General features: G+C 42.5%; 1 protein-coding gene and 1 long non-coding RNA gene across 4 annotated transcripts; both read right to left on the reverse strand.

Annotated features, from left to right (window-relative positions):
- Positions 1-216: 216 nt before the first annotated feature.
- On the reverse strand, positions 217-18,498 carry LOC121581112. Of its 3 annotated transcripts, XM_041896496.2 has the most exons (35): positions 18,448-18,498; positions 18,296-18,340; positions 18,060-18,125; positions 17,837-17,932; positions 17,639-17,710; positions 17,471-17,530; positions 17,148-17,216; positions 16,978-17,052; positions 16,439-16,507; positions 16,291-16,362; positions 16,084-16,140; positions 15,924-15,995; positions 15,603-15,671; positions 15,408-15,479; positions 15,236-15,304; positions 15,020-15,091; positions 14,869-14,934; positions 14,678-14,752; positions 14,496-14,564; positions 14,325-14,396; positions 14,148-14,216; positions 13,988-14,056; positions 4,723-4,770; positions 4,555-4,638; positions 4,391-4,459; positions 4,225-4,296; positions 4,064-4,123; positions 3,835-3,909; positions 3,584-3,643; positions 3,391-3,453; positions 3,220-3,303; positions 3,099-3,138; positions 2,929-2,980; positions 2,399-2,813; positions 217-2,266 (listed from the first exon to the last, which is right to left on the reverse strand). In XM_041896496.2, the coding sequence occupies exons 1-35, from the start codon at positions 18,493-18,495 to the stop codon at positions 518-520; spliced, it is 4,374 nt and encodes a 1,457-aa protein (XP_041752430.2). In that variant the 5' UTR covers positions 18,496-18,498; the 3' UTR covers positions 217-517. The 3 variants fall into 3 exon arrangements, with proteins under 3 accessions (XP_041752430.2, XP_041752431.2, XP_041752432.2); XM_041896497.2 differs by lacking the exons at positions 15,020-15,091; positions 15,236-15,304; XM_041896498.2 differs by lacking the exons at positions 14,148-14,216; positions 14,325-14,396; positions 14,496-14,564; ... (3 more) ...; positions 15,236-15,304; positions 15,408-15,479.
- A 195-nt stretch (positions 18,499-18,693) lies between these two features.
- On the reverse strand, positions 18,694-25,472 carry LOC121581704. Its single transcript, XR_006003240.1, has 3 exons — positions 25,406-25,472; positions 18,879-18,938; positions 18,694-18,769 (listed from the first exon to the last, which is right to left on the reverse strand). It is a non-coding gene; the product is annotated as an uncharacterized LOC121581704 (long non-coding RNA).
- Positions 25,473-26,181: the final 709 nt, after the last annotated feature.

Consider the following 26,181-nt stretch of genomic DNA (forward strand, 5'->3'; position numbering starts at 1 on the left):
ACACATAGAAAAGCACAACAAGGAATATACACACCCTGACTCAACATATACGAGTCCCCTGAGTCAGGGCGTGACAAAAATGTACTGCGACTGGATAATCCCTGTCATTTCTCCTGATTTAACTTTTATGTTCACAAATTCTCTGTTTGAGAGAACGAGAGGTTTTACCTACATAACAAAGCCCACATGGACATTTAATCATGTAGATAACATGGGTGGTGGAGCATGTAATAATGTCATTTATTTGGAACCGTTTTCCTGTATGTGGGTGGCAGAAATATTCACACTTCATCATACAACAATCTTTACAATGAACTTGTTTAAAAAAAGTTTAGAAAATCACATTGTCATGAAAAATTTGTATAAAAAGGCACATTTTGGAGTTCCATTGCTCTATCAAATATTAAAAACACAATGACTGTCTTTCTCTTAATATGTCCCCAAATAAATCATATAAAACCAAACACTAGGTTAATCCCTTTTAGAATACTTCTTTAAGTACTCAGTTAATAATGCATCAGATGTAAAATTGGCAGATAGGTTTGGAGCGTGGACGAGAGCCTTGGCGTAGAGGCTTCTGCTCAGCATCACAATCTCTCTTGTTCCTTTCAACATCACCCTCCTTCCTGTCCCTTTCACTCTGATGAACCTCCCCATCTTCATTTCTGATGCCCCCCTCGCTACCACATTTTCTTTGCATTTTCTTAATCTTACTCCCACGCTTTTGCTCAGCTCTTTCCCGCTTACTCCCCAACTCCCTGTCTTTGTTTTCCCTCCTGGACATGCTCTCTGTCACTCCTTCCTCCTTAAAGGCCCATTTAGCTGTCTCTCTCTCAACCCCACTCTTTCTTTTCACCTCAGATTCCTCCTTTGTCTTCCCCCTCTCCGAGTCTCCCTTTAAGTCAGCACTGTACTTATCTTTACTTCCCCTATCCATCTCTGCTCTCCAGTTCCTAACCCCCCTCTCTACCTCCCCCCTTTGAGTCTTCCTCCTTCTCTCCATTTCACCTGTTTCAGTTATGCTCCCACTCTTCAGATCTTTACTGCGTCTTCTCCCTGGAACAATCTCTGGTATTTCATCTCTACTGCCTCTCTCCCTCTGACTCCTCTTCTGGATTTTCTCTTTGTCAGTCTTGCTGCTATGTCTGCTTGAGTTTCCTCTTTCAGAAGTTTCCCTCACCACAACCACTTGTATCTTAGTCTCCAATCCAGCTACTTTTTGTTCCTTCAATCTTTCACTCTTCCCCCTTTCAGACTCTACATTTTCATTCGAAATCCCTCTCTTTGTATCAGCTGGCTCATTTTTATTCCCTCTACCTTTTTGTTTTTCAATCTCGTTTGCCTTTTCTTCACCCTCCTCATTCGTACTGCCTCTGTTATTTCCTTTCTCGTTTTTGCTCTCAACATTTCCTTTTTCATTGGCGTTTCTACTCTCTATTCCTTCCTCTTTCTTTTTCCCTTTCTCAGATCCTTTTTTATTAGGAACACTGCTATTATCACCTTTCACACTACCACTAGTGTCTCCACTCTCACTCGTCCGCTCTTTCTCCATCTCCACTTTCTCAGTCTCACACAACGTCTCCAATTCGATTGTTTTACTTTTAGTTCTCGCCTCCTCCTCTCTGTTCTCTTTCTTACTATCCTTCTTTTTACTATTCTTCTCCTCCTTAATTTCCCTTTCCTCACTCTTATCTGACTCCTTCTTGCTTTTATTCAATTTCTGTTCCTCCTGGACCTTCTTGTTCAACTTCTCCTCTAACTGGTCCAGGTCCTGCTCCAGCTGAGCTAGTTTAACTGGGTCTGACTCTAGCTCATCATCCACTTCCACCTCCACTTCCTCCTCCTCCTCGTACTCTTCCAGCTCGATCCCATCTATGGTTTTCTGCAGCTGGGCTTTCACTTTGTTCAGCTCCAGTAGCCCGTCCTGCAGGTCCTTGCACATCTCTCGGATCTTGGTGGCGAACTTTGTCTTGGCGCCCTTGGACAGCTCGTGAGAGTCCTTGGCGAGGAAGAAGACGTCAAGTGCGAGGAAGAGAGCCGACATGACACCTGTGGTGACGCTGATGGCCTTAACAGCTTTGGCGGCCCCACCTGCCGCGCCTAGAACCTGCACGGTGCTGATGAGCTTGTCTGTGTTGATCATCAGTTTCTTTCCGGCCCGCCCCCCCTCCTTCATCACATGCTTTATGTTGTGGTTCAGAGCCTTCTTGTTGGCACTCTCAGTGTACTTTTCAAAGTTCCCCTCCTGCAGAGCTTCCATACCTTCCTGCAGACACACAGAGAGAAAGGACATTTGAGAGATAGAGGAGGGGGAGGAGTGTGTATGTGTATACAGTATGTGAATATGCATGCGTGTGCCAGTTAGTGAGTAAGTGAGAGAGAAAGAACAGTAACCTACCTGTACAAACTCCATACACTCCCTGATGTCCTTGATCTCCTCCTGGTAGCCCTGGATCATCTTCGCCACTTTCTTGCAGTCCATGTTGGAGTGCACTGTATCCGTGATGTTGGCCGTTGCCGAGGCGATGCTTCCAGCGGTCGCCACGGAGATGCCTACAGCGGTGACGATGATGGAGGCTCCGAAGGTGAAGGGGGCAAGGATGAGGCCGGTGATGGTGGCCACACTGCCACACACGCTGGCCACGCCTCCCCCCACAGCGGCCGCCACCGTCCTCTTGTGGAACTGGTCAGCAGCATCGGCCTGGGCCAGCAGCTCCAGGATACGGCCCTGCAGCGACGCTCCCCGCTGGTTGAAGAGACGCACAAACAGCTGAGCCGCCATGAACACACGGTCAGCCACCTGCTCCACCTCCCTGCGGGAAAGAAGGAGGGAGAGACAAAGACGTTTTAAAAACTTTCCATTTCAACAGAAGATGGACAATTAATTTTTGAACTTAAGCGTAAGAGACAGAGAGATGAATGACTCACATATCTGCTTCATCCTCTTGGAAATTGGATGTTTCATTCCATTGCTCCCAACCTGGTAACCCACAACACAAGAGTTAGACTTTTATCACACTTCTCCAACACATAAATATTCCCTCAGCCACTTAAATGCACGCACAGACATACAGAAATAGTTTGATGTGGAAACACACCTTCGACTGCTCTCCACCAGTCCAACAGGCCATCACTCTCCTGGAAAAGAAACAACAATGAGAAAACATGTCAGTCATTTCCAAATCAGAGAGTGAGAGTGTGAATGAGTGACAGACACACAGATATCTCTTCAGACTCCAAAAGGTTGATTCCGTCAGTGGGGTATGCTGCCATCTCCACAGGCTGGATCTCTACTGTGCTCTCCTGAAACAGACAGGCACACATCAGACCACTGGACACAGGCAACATATACAGCACCAGTATGCATGATACACATGTTCTATAGCTGACCTGCAGTGGGGCCAGCCACTGCATCTCCACAGCCTCCTCAATGATAGAAACCTTATCAGAGTCCTGAGGGGGAAATCAGAAAAACACAGCATCTATTTTACTACTACGGTATTACAAACGATTTTACATATAGGGGTATTAAGTGATGGACTGAGTTGGAGGGGTTGAGGAACGTAAGAAGAAATAGCAATACCCGAGCAGCAGTACGTTTTGGAATCCTTGGGAGTGTTCTTTTCACTTGGAATGACACAACCTGAGAAGCAACTATGATTTAATATTCAACATAACAAATAACAAAATCATTCATAGTACATAGTAAAAGTATGGCCTCAATTAAAACCAACTGGGACAAGTTAAGCAACTGTATTGAGTAGTGACATGAGTGAAATCTCTGAAATCATGGGTCAATCATGGGTCGATTCACCTAAATAACTGATCACTCACCCGTCTCTTCCTCTTGATTGTCCTCCGGTGCCTCAGCTGACTACCCCTCACAGGTGTCTCTGTGTCCGTACTGTCCTAATAGAGAGAGAAAGATAGGACGTGTTAACATGACATGTTGTGTACATTGTTCTCTGTTCTGACAAGTGTGTAAACTGCATAGTAACATGTATTAGTTGGCTACAGTTGCTAATGCTACATGCTAATGCTCATGTTACATGTCTGTAATTACCTGTTGCTCGACAGGTTTAGGAGTTCTCCTGAAGATTCCTCCAAACCCTCCTTTTTTATCCTGTGTCAAAAAGACATACACAGTAAACACACAAGGCAAATTGGTGGGTTAACAAAGTGATGATAAAGGTAGGTGTAGGTAAAATAAGGTGAAAGACTCACTTTGCTGGTGGTTGTAGTGTCGGAAAGACTATCATTGCTGGCTGAAAGTCCTCTTTGTGCAGAGAGATTTTTCTACAAAAAAGATAAAGGTGTCATTTTCTAAAACATACTTAATTATATGAAATCAAATGTATTAATACATAAATGTAAGTATACAAAATCTTACCTTAATTGTGGTGAAGTCTGAGAGGCTGTCATTGCTGGCAGAGAGTTCCTTGTACTCAGTGAGAGGGTCCTGACAAATGTAGAACACAGGGTCACCATAAACATTAATTTGATTGTACATTGATACTGTTACAAAGAACACCGGAAGAGTGACAACTTTACTACCTTAGTAACAGTGGATCGTGGGGATGGCTTTGGCGACGGCCTTGGAGACCTTTTGAAAATCCCAGTGAGTCCTCCTGTTTTGTCCTACATCAGATACAGAGGGAGTTAATACACTAACAGCTACTAGAAGTTCCAGACAACAGAGGCAACCCTTTCAGAGTAGATTACCTTGCTTTCTGAGCGGTTGTCATTACAGTCTGTTCCCAAATTTGAATCCTGAATTCAAAACAAAAGTACAGTAAGCCTTCAATGTGAATGAATCAGAGATATCTTGAAGCAGAGACCTCTTTCTCCCCTCTCTCTCCAGATGACATCCTGCGACTAGTGAGGTCTGGCCGCCCGACAACCTGCCTGCCCGCTCGACCCCATCCCCTCTCCAGACCATCTCTGGAGACCTTCTCCCATTCCTCACTTCCCTCATCAACTCATCCCTGACGACTGGCTGTGTCCCCTCTGACTTCAAAATGGCCAGAGTTTCTCCCTCCTCAAGAAACCAACACTCCCTCATCTGACGTCAAAAACTATAGACCTGTATCCTTTCTGTCTTTTCTTTCCAAAACACTTGAGTATGCTGTCTCTGATTAACTTTCTCGTTATTTCTCTCAGAACGATCTTCTTGACCCTAACCAGTCAGGCTTCAAGACGGGTCACTCAACGGAGACTGCTCTTCTCTGTGTCACGGAGGCTCTCCGCACTGCCAAAGCTGACTCTCCTCTGTACTCATCCTCCTAGATCTATCCGCTGCCTTCGACACCATGAACCATCAGATCCTCCGCTCCACCTTCTGAGGGCTAGGCATCTCAGGCTTTGCACACTCATGGATTGCTTCCTACCTGGCAGGCCGCTCCTACCAGGTGACGTGGAGTACTCTCACTACTGGTGTCCCAGAAGGCTCGGTCGTAGGCCCTTTCCTCTTCTCTCTATACACCAAGTCACTTGGCTCCATCATACCCTCACATGGTCTCTCCTATCATTGCTATGCGGATGACACTCAACTACTTTTCTCCTTCCCCCCTTCTGACACCAAGGTGGCGACACACATCTCTGCGTGCCTGGCAGATATCTCAACTTGGATGTCGGCCCACCACCTCAAGCTCAACCTCGACAAGACGGAATTGCTCTTCCTCCCGGGGAAGGCCTGCCCGCTCAAAGACCTCTCCATCACGGTTGACAACTCCACAGTGTCGCCCTTCCAGAGTGCAAAGAACCTTGGCGTGACCCTGGACAACACCCTGTCATTCTCTGCAAACATCAAAGCAGTGACCCACTCCTGCAGGTTCATGCTCTACAACATCTGTAGAGTATGACCCTACCTCACACAGGAAGCGACACAGGTCCTAATCCAGGCACTTGTTCTCTCCCGCTTGTGCCATCAAACCCCTGCAAACCGCTGCAGGCCGCCTGGTGTCCAACCTTCCCAAGTTGTCTCATGTCACCCCACTCATCCGCACAATCCACTGGCTTCCAGTCAAAGCTTGCATCCACTACAAGACCATGGTGCTTACCTATGGAACAGTAAGAGGAACTGCCCCTGCCTACCTTCAGGCTATGCTCAAACCCTACACCCCAACCCGAGCACTCCGTTCTGCCACCTCAGGTCTCTTGGCCCTCCCACCCTTACGGGAGGGCAGCTCCCGCTCAGCCCAGTCCAATCTCTTCTCTGTCCTGGCAGCCCAATTGTGGAACCAGCTTCCCCCCTGAAGCTAGGACAGCAGAGTACCTGCCCATCTTCAGAAAACATCTGAAATCCTACCTCTTCAAACAGTATCTTAAATAATCCTCCTCCTCACCTCGTCAATGTTTTCTAAACATACAGTGCATTCAGAAAGCATTCAGACCTCTTCACTTTTTCCACATTTTGTTACGTAACAGCCTTCTTCTAAAATGGATTAAATTGTTTTCAATCAATCTATACACAATACCCCATAATGAGAAAGCAGAAACAGGTTTTAAAAAATAAAATAATAATTTACATAAGTATTCAGACCCTTTACTCAGTACTTTGTTGAAGCACCTTTGGCAGCGATTACAGCCTTGCGTCTTCTTGGGTATGACACTACAAGCTTGGCACACCTGTATTTGGGGAGATTCTCCCATTCTTCTCTGCAGATCCTCTCAAGCCCTGTCAGGTTGGATCGGGAGCGTCGCTGCACAGCTATTTTCAGGTCTCTCCAGAGATGTTCGATCAGGTTCAAGTCAGGCTCTGGCTGGGCCACTCAAGAACATTCAGAGGCTTGTCCCGAAGCCACTCCTAAATTGTCTTGGCTGTGTGCATAGGGTCGTTGTCCTGTTGGAAGGTGAACCTTTGCCCCAGTCTGAGGTCCTGAGCGCTCTGGAGCAGGTTTTCATCAAGGATCTCTCTGAACCTTGCTTTGTTAATCTTTCCCTTGATCTTGACTAGTCTCCCAGTCCCTGCCACTGACAAACATCCCCACAGCATGATGCTGCCACCACCATGCTTCACTGTAGGGATGGTATTGGCCAGGTGATGAGCGGTGCCTGGTTTCCTCCAGACGTGACGCTTGGCATGCAGGCCAAATAATTAAATCTAGGTTTCATCAGACCTGAGAATCTTGTTTCTCATGGTCTGAGAGTCCTTTAGGTGCCTTTTGGCAAACACCAAGCAGCTGTCATGTGCCTTTTACTGAGGAATGGCTTCCATCTGGCCACTCTACCATAAAGGCCTGATTGGTGGATTGCAGCAGAGATAGTTGTCCTTCTGGAAGGTTCTCCCATCTCCACAGAGGAACTCTGGAGCTCTGTCAGAGTGAGCATTGGGTTCTTGGTCACCTCCCTGACCAAGGCCCGTCTCCCCTGATTGCTCTGTTTGGCTGGGTCGGCCAGCTCTAGGAAGAGTCTTGGTGGTTCCAAACTTCTTCCATTTAAGAATGATGGAGGCCGCGGTGTTCTTGGGGACCTTCAATGCTGCAGAGATTTTTTGGTAAACTTCCCCAGATCTGTACCTCGACACAATCCTGTCTCGGAGCTCTACGGACAATTCCTTCGACCTCATGCTTTGGTTTTTGCTCTGACATACTCTGTCAACTGTCAACCTTATATAGACAGGTGTGTGCCTTTCCAAATCATGTCCAATCAATTGAATTTACCACAGGTGGACTCCAATCAAGTTGTAGAAACATTTCAAGGATGATCAATGGAAACAGGATGCAACTGAGCACAACTTCGAGTCTCATAGCAAAATGTCTGAATCCTTATGTACATAAGGTATGTTTTTTATTTTTTATAAATTTGCAAATATTTATAAAAACCTATTCGCTTTGTGATTATGGGGTATTGTGTGTAGATTGAGGATTTGTTTTAAAAAATCAATTTTAGAATAAGGCTGTAACGTAGCACAATGTGGAAAAAGTGAAGGGGTCTGAATACTTTCCGAATGCACTTTAAATAAGGAGGATAGGTTGCTGCTGCTGGTCAGAGTCTGTGAGACAGGCATGCTGCCTCTGACTGGTGAGAGAAACAGGCCTGAGATTCAGAGAAACAGGCCTTTTCCAATTATGTAGCCTACTGGAAACCAGTTGTTATAATACTAGCAAAGTTGTCTTTGAACACACAAAATTGAGCCCAATATAACCATGACCAATTATCACTATTTGTTTTAGAAATACTGCTCACACTCGAGATACACATCTCATCATCTTGCAATAGAAACTTTCTCCATTTGAAAAATATAATTTTCTATATAATTGTTATGAATTGACCATGTTAAATGTGACTGTACTTCTTTATTTGTTTCAAGTTAGCTCACATAATTAAGAGTTTGTTAAGAAGAGAGAGGAGAGAGAGAGAGAAAGAAAGGAGCTATTGCTCAATTTCACTTACAAGCCTTATGCAACTTTTTTCCCCCTTCACAAACCATGGCCTCTGAGCACCGGGCCAAACCAAAAGCATAATCAAATGAGGAATTGAGTAGTACTGTGTAGTGTAAAGTCACAGAAAGCCAGTAGCTTTAGTGGGAAACTTATTTCCAATCCATCAAATTCATCATGGTATATTATTGAGGGGATCAAATTGGCCTGTCTGGCTGTATCTATTCAGGCCAGTGTATTTATCTCCTGTATATCATATTCATTATCTCTCCGTTTCTGTCCATTACAGAACCATCCCCATGTACATCCCCATGTTCATCTTCCTCAGTGTGTTTAAATAAAGTTCCTGTGTGTATTAACTCTTGGGTTGCTTTATTCCCCTCTAACCGGGGGCGGTGTCATAAACCAGTAAAATACGTAGAGCCGGGTCGCTCTCTTTCAGCAATCCTCTCTCCCTACAATTTCATGTTTGCGCTGCACCTGATTCTATAGCTGTACAGCAAATCAGCAATCTGTTCACTAGCTCACCCAACCTGTGTTGATTGACAGTTTGCTGGTCCAATCCGAGGGCAGAGTGTGCATTTCACTAGCCTTGTGCATGTTCTTTTTGCAAGGGCGATGCTGCGGCTACTGTCTTTGGCTTCGTGGAGAGTAATCCACAGAGACTCTGTGCCATAGAATGAGTGACAAAACATTACAAAACCTGACCAGATGATTTCAAGTCATCAGTCTCAAGTCAAAGTCGAGTCCCAAGTCTTGAGGCTCCAAGTCCATGTCAAGTCTCTAATTTATTTTCAATCAAGTCGAGCCTCAAGTCATCAGATTTGTGACTCCAGTCAGACTCCACAACTCTGCCTACGTGTATCGTGCCCCATGAGAGGAAACAACGTGCTGGGCCATGTCTACACAAACACCCGTGATGCATACAAAACCATCCCCCACCCCCACTTCGGCCAATCAGATCACATCTCTCTGTTCCTACCCCCCGCCTACAAGCAGGAACTCAAGAGGGAGCCACCAACACAGAGAATAATGAGGCCCTGGACAGAGGAGGCAGACTCAATGCTGCAGGAGTGTTTTGAGAATACTGATTGGAATATGTTCAAAGATTCATCCACCCAGAACTCATCCTTCAACACTGAGGAATATACATCTTCAGTCACAGGCTTCATTAGGAAATGTGTTGATGTTGTACCCACAATAACAATCCAGACATACCCCAACAAAAATCCATGGCCATGTCCTCAGAAGCCCCATTTATACGTGGATCTAACATACGTCCTTTATTCTGATCTTGTCCACATTTTGATTCTGCCCACATTTTTGGACAGGTGTAGACGATAAACATACTAATTGTGATCTGATTGTGATCAGATCTTCCTGACCACTTCAAGAGGTAGACAGACACGCATTGTATTTGGATATCTTAGAAGTGTAGACGGATCTGGACAGTGAAACTATTTAAATCATCATTATCCCACCCTCTAAAATCATGGACAGGTGATGCCATTGACTTAAGGCATCAATGTCTTAAAATAAATCAATAAATATTATTTTGAAATAATATCTGTCAAACAATTTGCATACAGGGGGGGACCAGGATATTTGGTCACAATAAGGACACAGTGGACAGATAAGATGTGACGTGCACGATCAGAATGTGGATAATATCAGGACAAAGGAAGCATGTTAGCACCAGGTATAAACGAGGCTAGAGTGTTCGCTGACCAAACATCTTCAACCCGTCCTTGTCCCAGGCTGTAGTCCCCACTTGCTTCAAGGAGACCACCATCATCCCAGCGCCCAAGAAAACCAAGGTGACATTGTAGGGCAGACCCCGAAGTTACTCTTCTTATCAACTGTATGCAAGAATTTCCTCTATGTTGTCTTAGGAATTCAGCATTTTCTGTATTATCTCTCCAACCCCCATTGTGTCACCTCTGAGATGCAGAGGTTACATCCTGTAAGTCTGATATCTGATTGGAGGTTAACTTTACAGTAATATTATTGGTCTACAACTCAGTTTTTGAATCCAAACATCTCAGATGCTTATAAAAGGGTCTCCAATTCATTGTTATTTATTTTTTGTTCCTGAACTGCTGTGGTGAGATACTCTCTCTGTTTCTTTCTCTCTCCACCCCATGGACTTTTGGGGCATGGCCTTTCAGGCTATGATTTCTCTCTCTCTCTGACCATGCTTAGAATAATGACTTGTAATGCTTGTTAATGCCTTGTAACTTAAGCTACAATACACTTGTATTTAGAATTCTGTTCTCAGATATTTCTTCATTGCCTATTACTGTAACTCAACCATAGTCCCTTGCAAATAGCTAATTATCTTTATGGAGTCAGATAAACATTTGAATAGGCTAATTGCTTAGTGATATGAGGTTTTTATAGTGTTGTGGGAAACCAAGGTAGAGTTAGTGGATAAGTGACTTGGTGCTACAGAGTCTGCATTCCTTATGTCAAAGGAGATTACTGATGTTGATTTTAGAATGATTGATGGACAGGATATACTGACTTGGGGTAAAGGGTAATAACATCAAAGAAGGGAGTGCCCACTGATGGGTACCAGATGTGTTGAAGAAACGTGTAACAGAGTGTATATAAGCTGATATATCTTCTGTGTTCAGAGAGTTCGGAAAAGCAAGAGGCAAAGCTATGTCCTTCTGTTGTTATAACGAACCATGATACCTATTAAATACTCATATGAACTCCCCATCAAAAGTCTCTAAGTATATCCTTAATTACTTGATACCCGAGAAACTCATCATAACACTTAGTCTTATTACAAGTTGCATGTGATGTACAGTACCAGTCAAAAGTTTGGACACACCTGCTCATTAAAGGGTTTTTCTTTATTTTTACTATTTTCTACATTGTAGAATAATAGTGAAGACATCAAAACTATGAAATAACACATATGGAATCATGTAGTAACCAAAAAAGTGTTAAACAAATCAAAGTATATTTGAGATTCTTTAAATAGCCACCCTTTGCCTTGATGACAGCTTTGCACACTCTTGGCATTCTCTCAACCCGCTTCACCTGGAATGCTTTTCCAACAGTCTTGAAGGAGTTCCCACATATGCTGAGCACTTGTTGGCTGCTTTTCCTTCACTCTGCCGGCCGACTCATCCCAAACATCTCAATTGGGTTGAGGTCGGGGGATTGTGGAGGCCAGGTCATCTGATATAGCACTCAATCACTCTCCTTTGTGGTAAAATAGCCCTTACACAGCCTGGAGGTGTGTTGGGTCATTGTCCTGTTGAAAAACAAATGATAGTCCCACTAAGCCCAAATCAAATGGGATGGCATATCGCTGCAGAATGCTGTGGTAGCCATGCTGGTTAAGTGTGCCTTGAATTCTAAATAAATCACAGACCGTGTCACCAGCAAAGCACCCCCACACAATAACACCTTATCCTCCATGCTTTACGGTGGGAACTACACATGCAGAGATAATCCGTTCACCCACACCACGTCTCACAAAGACACAGCAGTTGGAACCAAAAATCTCAAATTTGGACTCCAGACCAAAGGGCAAATTTCCACCGGTCTGATGTCCATTGCTTGTGTTTCTTGGCCCAAGCAGGTCTCTTATTATTATTGGTGTCCTTTAGTAGCAATTTGACCATGAAGGCCTGATTCACACAGTCCCCTCTCAACAGTTGATGTTGAGATGTGTCTGTGACTTGAACTCTGTGAAGCATTTATTTGGGCTGCAATTTCATAGTCTGGTAACTCTAATGAACTTATCCTCTGCAGCAGAGGTAACTCTGGATCTTCCATTCCTGTGGTGGTCCTCATGAGAGCTAGTTTCATCATAGCACTTGATGGTTTTTGCGACTGCACTTGAAGAAACTTTCAAAGTTCTTGACATTTTCTGGATTGACTGACCTTCATGTCTTAAAGTAATGATGGACTGTCATTTCTCTTTGCTTATTTGAGCTGTTCTTGCCATAATATGGACTTGGTCTTTTACCCCCACCTTGTCACAACACAACTGATTGGCTCAAACGCATTAAGAAGGAAAGAAATCCACAAATTAACTTTTAAGAAGGCACACCTGTTAATTGAAATGTATTCCAGGTGACTACCTCATGAATGTCGAGAGAATGCCAAGAGTGTGAAAAGCTGTCATCAAGGCAAAGGGTGGCTATTTGAAGAATCTCAAATTTAAAATATATTTTGATTTGTTTAACACTTTTTGGGTTACTACATGATTCCATGTGTGTTATTTCATAGTTTTGATGTCTTCACTATTATTCTACAATGTAAAAAATAGTAGAAATAAAGAAAAACCCTTAAATTAGTAGCTGTGTCCACACTTTTGACACATGTATCAGGGAAGGGGGGGCTCTGGCTGGGCCACTCAAGGACATTCAGAGACTTGTCCCGAAGCCACTCCTGCTTTGTCTTGGCTGTGTTCTTAGGGTCGTTGTCCTGTTGGAATGTGAACCTTCTCCCCAGTCTGAGGTGCTGAGCGCCCTGGAGCAGGTTTTCATCAAGGATCTCTCTGTACTTTACTCCGTTCATCTTTCCCTCGATCCTGACTAGTCTCCCAGTCCCTGCCGCTGAAAAACATCCCCACAGCATAATGCTGCCACCACCATGCTTCACCGTAGGGATGGTGCCAGGTTTCCTCCAGACGTGACACTTGGCATTCAGGCCAAAGAGTTCTATCTTGGTTTCATCAGACCAGAGAATCTTGTTTCTCATGGTCTGAGAGTCCTTTAGGTGCATTTCTGGCAAACTCCAAGCAGGCTGTCATGTGCCTTTTACTGAGGAGTGGCTTCTGTCTGGCCACTCTACCATAAAGGCTTGATTGGTGGAGTGCTGCAGCGATGGTTGTCCTTCTAGAAGGTTCTCCCATCTCCACAGAGGAACTCTGGAGCTCAGTCAGAGTGACAATCGGGTTCTTGGTCACCTCCCTGACCAAGGCCCTTCTCCCCCGATTGCTCAGTTTGGACGGGCGGCCAGCTCTAGGAAGAGTCTTGGTGGTTCCAAACTTTGTCCATTTAAGAATGATGGAGGCCACTGTGTTCTTGGGGACCTTCAATGCTGCAAAAATGTTTTGGTACCTTACCCCATATCTGTGCCTCTACACAATCCTGTCTCGGATATCTACGGACAATTCCTTCGACCTCATGGCTTGGTTTTTGCTCTGACATGCACTGTCAACTGTGGGAAATTATATAGACAGGTGTGTCCCTTTCCAAATCATGTCCAATCAATTGAATGAACCACAGGTGGACTCCAATCAAGTTGTAGAAACATCTCAAGGATGATCAATGGAAACAGGATGCCCCTGAGCTCAATTTCGAGTCTCATAGCAAAGGGTCTGAATACTTATGTAAACGAGGTATTTCTGTTTTTTATTTTGAATACATTTGCAAAAATGTCTAAAAACCTGTTTTCGCTTTGTCATTATGGGGTATTGTGTGTAGATTGATGAGGATATTTATTTATTTAATCCTTTTTAGAATAAGGCTGTAATGTAACAAAATGTGGAAAAAGGGAAAGGGTCTGAATACATTCCGAATGCACTGTATATCCCATAGAGATTAATTTATATTCAATCTCAGGACGAACATGTTTACCTCTTCTGGTTGGGAGGCTTCAGCAGTTTTAGGAGCCTTTTTGAACATTCCACTGAATATACCTTTACCCTGAAACACACGGATGCAGTTTAGAAAGTGTAACTAAAATCATGTCATCTGGAGATCAAGTTAGCGGAGTTCTCTTCATACACAGTCTTACCTTAGGGTTGTTGTTGTCAGAGAGACTGTCATTACTGGCTGAGAGCTCACTGTTCAATGACTGCTTGTCCTATGAGACAATCAAGTGTTACTATAACAATCACCAAAAGTTATAAATATGACTGACTAGTCATGGTCAAATTAAGAGCTAATGTAGTCATGTGTAGTGATACTTTACCTCTTCTGGTTGAGAGCCTTCAGCAGCATGTTTAGGAGATTTCTTGAACATTCCACTGAATTTACTTCTCTCCTGAAACACACAGCGATAACTGATAATGGCAATATCCTAATACAGGTGTCTGGACATCTATTCTACTGACCATAGATAATACTCAACAAACCAGCTCACCTTAATAGTGTTGTTGTCAGAGAGACTGTCATTACTGGTTGAGAGCTCACTGTGTAATGACCGCTTGTCCTATGAGACAATTAAGTTCTACTTTAACAATAACAACGGTTAATAATAGACTGATAAATATAATTAATCATGGTCAAATTAAGAGCCAATATAGTCATCTCTAGATACCTTACCTCTTCTTGTTGAGAGCCTTCATCGACAGGTTTAGGAGATTTTGTGAACATTCCACTGAAGAAACGTCCTTTCTCCTGAAATACAAAAAGACAGTTTAGAAACCGTTTTTTTTTTTTACCGTGTTGCCATATAATGTTATCTGGATACATATTGTTTTGTCTGTAGACAATACTCCACCAAACCGCCTCACCTTGGTGTTGTTGGTATCAGAAATGCTGTTGTTGCTGACTGAGAGCTTGCGTGTTGCAAGGTTGTCCTGGAACAGAACACAGTACTGTAGTTAGACAATTAACAGACTCTTGCAGTAAGTAACTAAAGCAAACAGACATGTTAGAGCTCACCTGTGCAGGTGTTTCATCTCCAGATGCTTTGGGGGTCTTTTTGAGTATTCCACTGAATAGCCCCTTTTTTTCCTTATAGGAGAAGACAGTGTCATTTGAATTGCCATTTGAATAAGTATAAAAATGTGGTTACTTATGTCATGTTCATAATGGTTATAATCTTTCCAGTGACCCAAGTGGTTTTCTAATCTTCTAAATGCAGTAACTCTGACTCACTGTACTTTTGTTGTTTTCAGACAGGCTGTCATCGCTGGCTGAGAGCTCGTAATATGTAGAGAGGTTTTCCTGGAACAGAAAACAGTAGAGCACTTAGAAAATGATCAGACTCTTACTGTAAGTAACTGAAACAAACAGACACATGTTGGTCACCAGATGAACTTAGACTCACCTGTGCAGGTGTTCCATCTCCAGACGCTTTCATTTTTTTCCTGAGGATTCCACTAAACATCCCTCCTTTCTCCTGTTAGAAGAAGACTGTCATTTCAATTGATCGTAAATCACTTGTATACTCATGTTCATAATGATATTTCTGTGCAGAAGACCCAAGTGGTTTCAAAGTCTAAATGCAGTAACTCTGCCTTACCTTAGGGTTGTTGTTGTCAGCCAGACTGTCGTTGCTGGCTGAGAGCTCACTGTGTAATGACCGCTTGTCCTGGGACATAACAGGGAAGAGTTATGAACAACAGTTACTTAAACAACAGTGCTCCAATTTAAGATACCCCCTTCTAGTTGAGTTAATTTGTTTTGTACGCACATTGAGTTGTTTTGCACACACAAGTGTGTTGTAACATGAGCAAACTCAGGTTACGTAACTAGCTACCAGTAGTATGTTCGCATATCATAAGCTGAACAAATAGAAAATGTAAGACTGGTCCAAGCCAAACACTTGACTTCGCTATATTACCTCAGGTTGAGAAGCATCAGCAGCAGGCTTGGGAGATTTTATGAACATTCCACTGAATATGCCTCCTTTCTCCTGAAACACAATAGTTTGCAATAAATAACAGAGGCTATTTTGTGAAGGACACTTCAGCAGATGTAAAGAACTGTCAAACCTTACTCACTTTACTGTTGTTGTTTGAAAGACTGTCATTGCTAGCTGATAGTTCACTGTGTAATGTCTGGTTGAGAAACAGATCGAGATACCTGTTCAGCCAGTGAGAATGCATAATAACATTTGCTATGGGGTACATTTGCTACACAAGTCAGCATATTTACAAGTAGGTCGGAAATAATAGTTAGAGTCACGTGTTGATCTCCAGAACACTCACCTCTGCAAGTGTGCCCTCTTGAGGAGCTTTGGGGGATTTTTTGAGGATTCCACTGAAAAGTCCTCCTTTTGCCTAATGGCATCAGAACATAATACTTTAGTCATAACCCTCTTACTGAGCAAGTGAATAGTTCTCAACTCTGCCTCACCTTAGGGTTATTGTTGTCAGAGAGACTGTCATTGCTGGCTGAGAGCTCACTGTGTAGTGACTGCTGGTCCTGTATGACAATGACAGGAAACACAAAGAGGAAATTATGTTATGCTCTGATGAAGTCGATTCATTCCGAAACGTAAGCCTATTGTTTGTTTGTCCCGTCAATAAATCTATCAGATTTATGCAGAAACTGAGTGATCCTTTTCCTTTTATTCTCTTGGAGAGTCACCAGTTGAAGTGTCCTGGGGTAAGGAATGTTTTTTGAATTTTCAAGTCCCTCAGCACCTGATTCCCTTTTTTCTTTAAGCTGATGTTACCTGCACAGTGACAATTCATGAACAATTGAATTATTCATCTGTTCGCTTTACAGTTCATTGATATTAAATCAAGTTTAATGGCAACATACAATACAGCACCTTTTCATTCCTAAGTCACTACAATAGTGGTTTAGTGTTGTGATTGTAGATTTTCAAGAGAACAGAAATCTTATACATCCTATCCACTACAGGTAAATAGTATACCGTATTACTTGACCTCTTCTGCTTGAGGTGGTTCTTCCGCAGGTTTGGAAGACTTCTTGAACATTCCACTGAAGATACCTCCCTTCTCCTGAAACACACAGAGGGACCGTTTACACAAAACATCAACATGAAGTTATCAGAGGATCAAATTAATAGAGTTTAACGTTCCTTAAACCAGCTTACTTTGGTGTCGTTGTGGTCAGAGAGACTGTTGTTGCTGGCTAAAAGCTTACTGTGAACTGAGAGATTGTCCTGGAACAGAACATTACTATTTCAGTACAAAAAAGGATTAGTGCACAACTGGGTATCTACATATGCTACACACGTGTGCAGGTGTCCCTTCTCCAGCAGGTTTGGGGGATTTTCTGAGGATTCCACTAAACAACCCCACTTCTCCAGAACAATAGAGGAGATACATGAATGCAGTTAGACTTATTTGCATATTTCAAGATGACAAAATACCCAGGCTTGAAGTGTTTTTTTAATCATCCTAGCATGATACATACATGAGTGCTTTCAGCTGTCTTTTCTTGTGTGTCATTGGGATCACTATTTACTCTGCTGACCTAGGACCAATGAAAACAATGACACCTTGTAAGCGCTTCAAAATCATAGTTGTATTAGAGCACCCAACCAGAGAAGCTAACAACAGATAAACAAGAGGAAAATGTTACCGTCAGTGAAGGAGAAGAGAGTTTGTCATTAGTTGCTTTCCGGAACATTCCTCCCATCAGTCCTCCTTTGTCCTGAAAGAGTGATATATGTTGAAAAACTTCAACTATTTAATAGCAAACTTTGTCTCTCATTGTTTCTCTAATACAATCGCATATGTTTAGTAGTCTATAGATATCACTCTCCTCTCTCACACACACTTGTTTGGCCTGAGTCAGTCTCTTCTTGGTGTTCTCTGAGGACTGCTCCTTTTCTAGGGTGGGCGCTTCAGGCTTCTCGTTATCTGACAGGTAGCTCTGAGAGAGAAGAGAAACTATAAGATCAATCATAAGGAAAACATGGGTGATTGGTGAGCAAACTAACTGACAGGTGTTTCTGCATCCACCATTACAAAGATAATCAGACACAGGTCTGTCCACTCACTGTGAAGGTAGGGGTTGGCTCTTTTTGTGATTTCTGAAACATTCCACCAAGACCCCCAAATTTGTCCTAAAAAAGATATCCATGATAAAGAGAGTGGTGCATTTGTATTCAACCTTTATTTATACAGATTATTCTAATTGAGATCAAATTTATTTTACAAGAGAGACCTGTAGAAAACATAGTTTTATTCTATGACACATTTCTCTTAAATGAAACCAGAACCACCAAACACATACGTGCTTGAAGTCGGTCTCATCTTCTTGGGGATCAGAGGCCTTAATCTGTGAAATGTCAATTTCTGGTTTGAGACTAAAGGCCTGAGACGGTTCAAACTAAGGCAGAGGAACATGACACGTCATTGTTGAAATCTGTGCGTGTGTGCATGTACCTTTATGTGCTCTGCCTGCGTCCTCTTGCGACTGCTGTTTCTGGCCATAACATTCAGTTCCTGATATTACCCGCATACCCATGAGCAAAAAAGATAAGAATTCACTGAGGTATGAAACATTTAGATTTACTGGCCATGTCTCTCTATGGAATCTCTCTGCCAGTACACGTTTATGCCAGCAGTGTGTAAGGGGATGCAGTAGTGTGGTGGTTATGGTGGGAGCAGATAGGACTACCTTTGCAGTGGGTCTGACTCTGGATGGAACCACTGGAGTTCTGGCTTGTTTTCTTCTAGTCTCTGTCTGGATCAAGTTCCTGTTGGCCTGACGGCCAAAAATAGTCCCTCTTTTATTTTCAGCTTAAGTGAATACCCGATCCAACTGATGGGGACATTTGAACACTCACAGACACAAATACATTAAAGGTATATACCTGATTATCATCCATTGCAGCCCTTCTGATCCGGCTCAGTGTGGTTATGTTGTTCAGTTCCTAATGAGAAAAATCTTTGTCAGGTCAAAAACTTTATATCTTTGCTAAATTAAATGTAATATATGAAATATAACCAGGAGGTAGACACATCCCACATAAATCAATGTCTGAATTCAAGCAGTGGTGGTCGGTACCTTTTCAGATGAGGGAGGACGATAATCTTTTTATGAGCATGGCTTTATTTATATTACAGCATATTCGATGACTGTCATTCATATTCCGTTCACCCAGCTCAATGTAACATGGATATGTTTAGGCAACTTACTACATGATACTCAAACTTTACCTATACCCATCATGAGGTTGCTACAACCTAGCCTATGAATGAAAGTTTACAACATAGGTCGAGAGAGATTTGAATAATCAAGGTGACAGACATTGACGCATTCAATACCGCTTTGCACAATCTTGCCTGCATCTAGCTGATTTAGGGCGTAATCATTAGTCCAACAGTTGCAAACAAGAGTTTCTACTGGACACATTCAGGTATGTTTATCGCCTTTCGTTCCGTTTCCAACAGAATCGGAGGAATGAATACACGCCTGATCACATGAAAATCAGTTCACTTTCATAGAAGCCAGATCATCGTATAATTCCTTCTCGCATCTATGCGCTCTCCTCCTCTCACCTTTTCCCTTCGCTTGTGGACTTCAGTGCACAAAACATAAGCTGTCTGTGACCAGGCGAAAAAACCTTTCCAAGCCAAACCTTCATATCATAAACACTAACTGCTACATACAGCCTACATCGTTGTCACCATTAGCTAACTTCAAGTCAACAACATACAGTGGGAAAAAAAAATATTTAGTCAGCCACCAAAAAGATGAGAGAGGCCTGTAATTTTCATCATAGGTACACGTCAACTATGACAGACAAAATGAGAAAACATTTTCCAGAAAATCACATTGTAGGATTTTTAATGAATTTATTTGCAAATTATGGTGGAAAATAAGTATTTGGTCAATAACAAAAGTTTCTCAATACTTTGTTATATACCCTTTGTTGGCAATGACACAGGTCAAACATTTTCTGTAAGTCTTCACAAGGTTTTCACACACTGTTGCTGGTATTTTGGCCCATTCCTCCATGCAGATCTCCTCTAGAGCAGTGATGTTTTGGGGCTGTCGCTGGGCAACACGGACTTTCAACTCCCTCCAAAGATTTTCTATGGGGTTGAGATCTGGAGACTGGCTAGGCCACTCCAGGACCTTGAAATGCTTCTTACGAAGCCACTCCTTCGTTGCCCGGGCGGTGTGTTTGGGATCATTGTCATGCTGAAAGACCCAGCCACGTTTCATCTTCAATGCCCTTGCTGATGGAAGGAGGTTTTCACTCAAAATCTCACGATACATGGCCCCATTCATTCTTTCCTTTACACGGATCAGTCGTCCTGGTCCCTTTGCAGAAAAACAGCCCCAAAGCATGATGTTTCCACCCCCATGCTTCACAGTAGGTATGGTGTTCTTTGGATGCAACTCAGCATTCTTTGTCCTCCAAACACGACGAGTTGAGTTTTTACCAAAAAGTTCTATTTTGGTTTCATCTGACCATATGACATTCTCCCAATCCTCTTCTGGATCATCCAAATGGACTCTAGCAAACTTCAGACGGGCCTGGACATGTACTGGCTTAAGCAGGGGGACACGTCTGGCACTGCAGGATTTGAGTCCCTGGCGGCGTAGTGTGTTACTGATGGTAGGCTTTGTTACTTTGGTCCCAGCTCTCTGCAGGTCATTCACTAGGTCCCCCCGTGTGGTTCTGGGATTTTTGCTCACCGTTCTTGTGATCATTTTGACCCCACGGGGTGAGATCTTGCGTGGAGCCCCAGATCGAGATTATCAGTGGTCTTGTATGTCTTCCATTTCCTAATAATTGCTCCCACAGTTGATTTCTTCAAACCAAGCTGCTTACCTATTGCAGATTCAGTCTTCCCAGCCTGGTGCAGGTCTACAATTTTGTTTCTGGTGTCCTTTGACAGCTCTTTGGTCTTGGCCATAGTGGAGTTTGGAGTGTGACTGTTTGAGGTTGTGGACAGGTGTCTTTTATACTGATAACAAGTTCAAACAGGTGCCATTAATACAGGTAATGAGTGGAGGACAGAGGAGCCTCTTAAAGAAGAAGTTACAGGTCTGTGAGAGCCAGAAATCTTGCTTGTTTGTAGGTGACCAAATACTTATTTTCCACCATAATTTGCAAATAAATTCATTAAAAATCCTACAATGTGATTTTCTGGATTTTTTTTCTCAATTTGTCTGTCATAATTGACGTGTACCTATGATGAAAATTACAGGCCTCTCTCATCTTTTTAAGTGGGAGAACTTGCACAATTGGTGGCTGACTAAATACTTTTCCCCCCCACTGTAGCTACTAGAACTAATGCGTTAGTAAACCAGCTACAATCATGCAGTAGAGTGTACAGTTAGCAAGCAGTTTAGCAGTTACACCGGCGGGCCCCGGTGGCAATAAATTAATCAAACCAAAAGCTTACCTTGACTTGGAAGAGTTCCAGTGTTGGATAGCCATAGCCAGCTAGGTAAATAGCATCTCTCTGTTTGAGCCGGGTGTTTGAGTAGGCTAAACTAGCTAGCTAATGTTAGCTGCATTTGCTAGCTAAGTAAGTGAATGTTGAAAAAAAATACGAAATATAGCTCTCTCGATCTCTCTCTTGCTTCTCCTTCATTTTTGAAGAAATTAACTATTGTCTTTCTCTCTCTTTGAGTCAACTACTCACCACATTTTATGCACTGCAGTGCTAGCTATCTGTAGCTTTTTCTTTTAGTACTAAATTCATTCTCTGATCCTTTGATTGGGTAGACAACATGTCAGTTCATGCCCCAGTTCATGCCCCCTCCCAGGGCAAGCAGCAAGAATGTCAGTCCAAAAAAGAAAGGGAGGGGAATAGGATCCGATTAAGACGCTCAGATCTCACAACAGACAACTCAACCAAGATCATTATCTTATCAGTCAATCCCAAAAAATTACAATTTAGTTCAGAGGAAACCCACAGAGACCACTTCTTCCCTAAAAGTAGGAGAAGTTCTAAAATAACAGTGACTGTTGAAACTACGCAAAATACCGACTGTGGCTGCACAAAGTGGTATAAAGTCTCGCTATGGAGACAATTCAAAGAGAGATCATGCTGTGAACCCCAATTCCTGTCTCCTACTGTATATAAAACGCAACATGTAAAGTGTTGGTCCCATGTTTCATGAGCTGAAATAAAAGATCCCAGAAATTTTCCATACGCACAAAAGCTTATTTATCTCAAATTTTTGGCACACATTTGTTTACATTCCTGTTGGTGAGCATTTATCCTTTGCCAAGATAACTCATCCACTTGACAGCTGTGGCATATCAAGAAGCTGATTAAACAGAAGGTGCACCTTGTGCTGGAGGCCACTCTAAAATGTGCAGTTTTGTCACACAACACAATGCCACAGATGTCTCAAGTTTTGAGGGAGATTGCAATTGGCATGCTGACTGCAGTAATGTCCAACAGAGCTGTTGCCAGATAATTTAATGTTAATTTCTCTACCATAAGCTGCCTCCAACGTCGTTTTAGAGAATTTGGCAGTATTTACAACTGGCCTCACAACCACGTGTAACCACGCCAGCCCAGGACCTCCACATCCAGTATTTCTGTCTGTAATAAAGCCTTTTTGTGGGGAAAAACGCATTCTGATTGGCTGGGCCAGGCTCCCTAGTGGGTGGGCCTGGCTCCCGAGTAGGTGGGCCTGTGCCCTCCCATGGCTGTGCCCCTGCCCAATCATGTGGAATCCATAAATTAGGGCCTAATACATATATTTCAATTGACTGATTTCCTTCTATGAACTGTAACTCAGTAAAATCTTTGAAATTGTTGCCTGTTGCATTTATATTTTTGTTCAGTGTGTGTAATATCTATCTTTCTCTCTCTCTCTCTCTCTCTCTCTCTCTCTCTCTCTCTCTCTCTCTCTCTCTCTCTCTCTCTCTCTCTCTCTCTCTCTCTATATATATATATATATATATATATACAGTTGAAGTTGGAAGTTTACATACACTTAGGTTGGAGTCATTAAAACTTTGTTTTTCAACCATTCCACAAATTTCTTGTTAACAAACTATAGTTTTGGCAAGTCGGTTAGGACTACTTTGTGCATGACACAAGTAATTTATCCAACAACCGTTTACAGACATATTATTTTACTGTATCACAATTCCAGTGGGTCAGAAGTTTACATACACTAAGTTGACTGTGCCTTTAAACAGCTTGGAAAATTCCAGAAAATGATGTCATGGCTTTAGAAGCTTCTGATAGGCTAATTGACATAATTTGAGTCAATTGGAGGTGTACCTGTGGATGTATTTCAAGGCCTACCTTCAAACTCAGTGCCTCTTTGCTTGACATCATGGGAAAATGAAAATAAATCAGCAAAGACCTCAGAAAATAAATTGTAGACCTCCACAAGTCTGGTTCGTCCTTGGGAGCAATTTCCAAACGCCTGAAGGTACCACGTTCATCTGTACAAACAATAGTACGCAAGTATAAACACCATGGGACCACGCAGCCATCATACTTCTCAGGAAGTATGTCTCCTAGAGATAAACGGACTTTGGTGCGAAAACTGCAAATCAATCCCAGAAAAACAGCAAAGGACCTTGTGAAGATGCTGGAGGAAACAGGTACAAAAGTATCTATATCCACAGTAAAACGAGTCCTATATCGACATAACCTGAAAGGCCGCTCAGCAAGGAAGAAGCCACTGCTCCAAAACCACCATAGAAAAGCCAGACTACGGTTTGCAACTGCACATGGGGACAAAGATTGTACTTTTTGGAGAAATGTCCTCTGGTCTGATGAAACAAAAATAGAACTGTTTGGCCATATTGACCATCGTTATGTTTGGAGGAAAAGGGGGTGGCTTGCAAGCCGAAGAACACCATTCCAACCGTGAAACACGGGGCTGGCAGAATCATGCTGTGGTGGGGCTTTGCTGCAGGAGGGACTGGTGCACTTCACAAAATAGATGAGGAAGGACAATTATGTGGATATAATGAAGCAACATCTCAAGACATCAGTCAGGAAGTTAAAGCTTGGTCGCAAATCGGTCTTCCAAATGGACAATGACCCCAAGCATACTTCCAAAGTTGTGGCAAAATGGCTTAAGGACAACAAAGTCAAGGTATTGGAGTGGCCATCACAAAGCCCTGACCTCAATCCTATAGAAAATGTGTGGGCAGAACTGAAAAAGCGTGTGCGAGCAAGGAGGCCTACAAACCTGACTCAGTTACACCAGCTCTGTCAGGAGGAATGGGCCAAAATTCACCCAACTTATTGTGGGAAGCTTGTGGAAGGCTACCCGAAACGTTTGACCAAAGTTAAACAATTTAAAGGCAATGCTACCACATACTAATTGAGTGTATGTAAACTTCTGACCCACTGGGAATGTGATGAAAGAAATAAAAGCTGAAATAAATCATTCTCTCTACTATTATTCTGACATTTCACATTCTTAAAATAAAGTGGTGATCCTAACTGACCTAAGACAGGGAATTTTTACTAGGATTAAATGTCAGGAGTTGTGAAAAACTGAGTTTAAATGTATTTGGCTAAGGTGTATGTAAACTTCCGACTTCAACTGTATATATATATATATATATATATCTCAGTGGGAGGCAACTCCCAGAATTTCAGCAACACTCATCTTTTTCAGGAGCTCATACCAACAGCAACTGCCCGACAGCCCGGCACATCTGTATTGCGTTAAGTCAAACCAACCCACGGCAACAAGCAACACATTCTTATAACAAAACGCCTTGTCAAATAGCCTAATCTTGCTTTAAAAAACAAGCCAGTCCTTTGCATAATACTATAGCGCATTTGCAGTGGTGGAAAAAGTACTCAATCGTCATATTGAAATGAAAGTAAGATATCTTAATAGAAAATGACTCAAGTAAAAGTCAGTCACCCAGTAAAATACTAGCCTACTTGAGTAAAAGTATCTGGTTTCAGACTTGAGTAAAAGTTAAAAGTTAAAGTAAATGCTATACATCACATTCCTTATATTAATTAAGCAAACCAGACAACACAATTTCCTTTTTATTTAATTTTTTTACGGACAGACAAGGAGGGGCACACTAACACTCAGCCATAAATTACAAACTCAGTATTTGTGTTGAATGATTCCGCCATATCAGAGGCAGTAGGGATGACAACGTGTTATATTGGTAGGTGCGTGAATTAGACCATATTGCTGTCCTGCCTGAGCATTCGAAATGTAACATGGAGGTTTGGGTGTCAGGGAAACTGTATTGGATAAAAATTTACATATTTGCTTTAGGAATGTAGTGGAGTAGAAGTAAACGTTGTACAAAATATAAATAGTAAAGTACAGTTACCCCAAAAAACTACTTAAGTAGTACTTTAAAGTATTTATACTTAAGGACTTTACACCACTGCACATTTGATTATTTTAGAAGTGACTTACACACAGGAAAGGGTCGCTATCCAGTGAAGAGGGATCCCAGTCCGAAACTCGTCAAAACGCTTTCTTTCTTGTTCCTCTCTGGTGATGAGGGTGTGAGACACGAAACTCACCTTTTTGTTTTTCTTACCTCTGTGCCTTGCAGTCCCAATTCACCTGGGAATGGGTTGGGCTGCCTGCTGCAACATGGAGTCAGGGGTAGACGTAACATAGTAAACGTAAATCTTTCTCCCTCCATTTAGTATTTAGCGTTTCATATGGTGGGTATTAATTTGTGGAAGTCCATCAACCATTTTGTATGATATATTACGAATTACAATTCATATAGTATGTTACAAATTGCAATTCATACAATATGTTACGAATTTGCAATACATGTGAGACACAGGAGGTTGGTGGCACCTTAATTGGGGAGGACGGGCTTGTGGTAATGGCTGGAGTGGAATAGTATCAATTCCATGTGTTTGATGCAATTCCATTTGCGCCGTTCCAAACATTATTATGAGCCATCCTCCCCTCAGCAGCCTCCTGTGGGATATGTTACGAATTCCAATTTGTTGTGGCTAATGTTAGCTAGGTGGCTAATGCTAACATTAGCTATGTGGCTAACGTTAGCTACGCTAGGGGTTAGGGTTAGGGGTTAAGATTAGGGTTAAGGTTAAGAATGAGGTTAAAGGGTTAAGGTTGGCTAACATGCTAGTTGCAAAGTAGTTGCAATGTAGTAAGTAGTTGCAAAGTTGCTAATTATCTAAAATGCTCAAGTTGTCTGTGATGAGATT

Source organism: Coregonus clupeaformis, chromosome 14 (genome assembly GCF_020615455.1).
Source record: "Coregonus clupeaformis isolate EN_2021a chromosome 14, ASM2061545v1, whole genome shotgun sequence".
Lineage (NCBI taxonomy): Eukaryota > Metazoa > Chordata > Actinopteri > Salmoniformes > Salmonidae > Coregonus > Coregonus clupeaformis.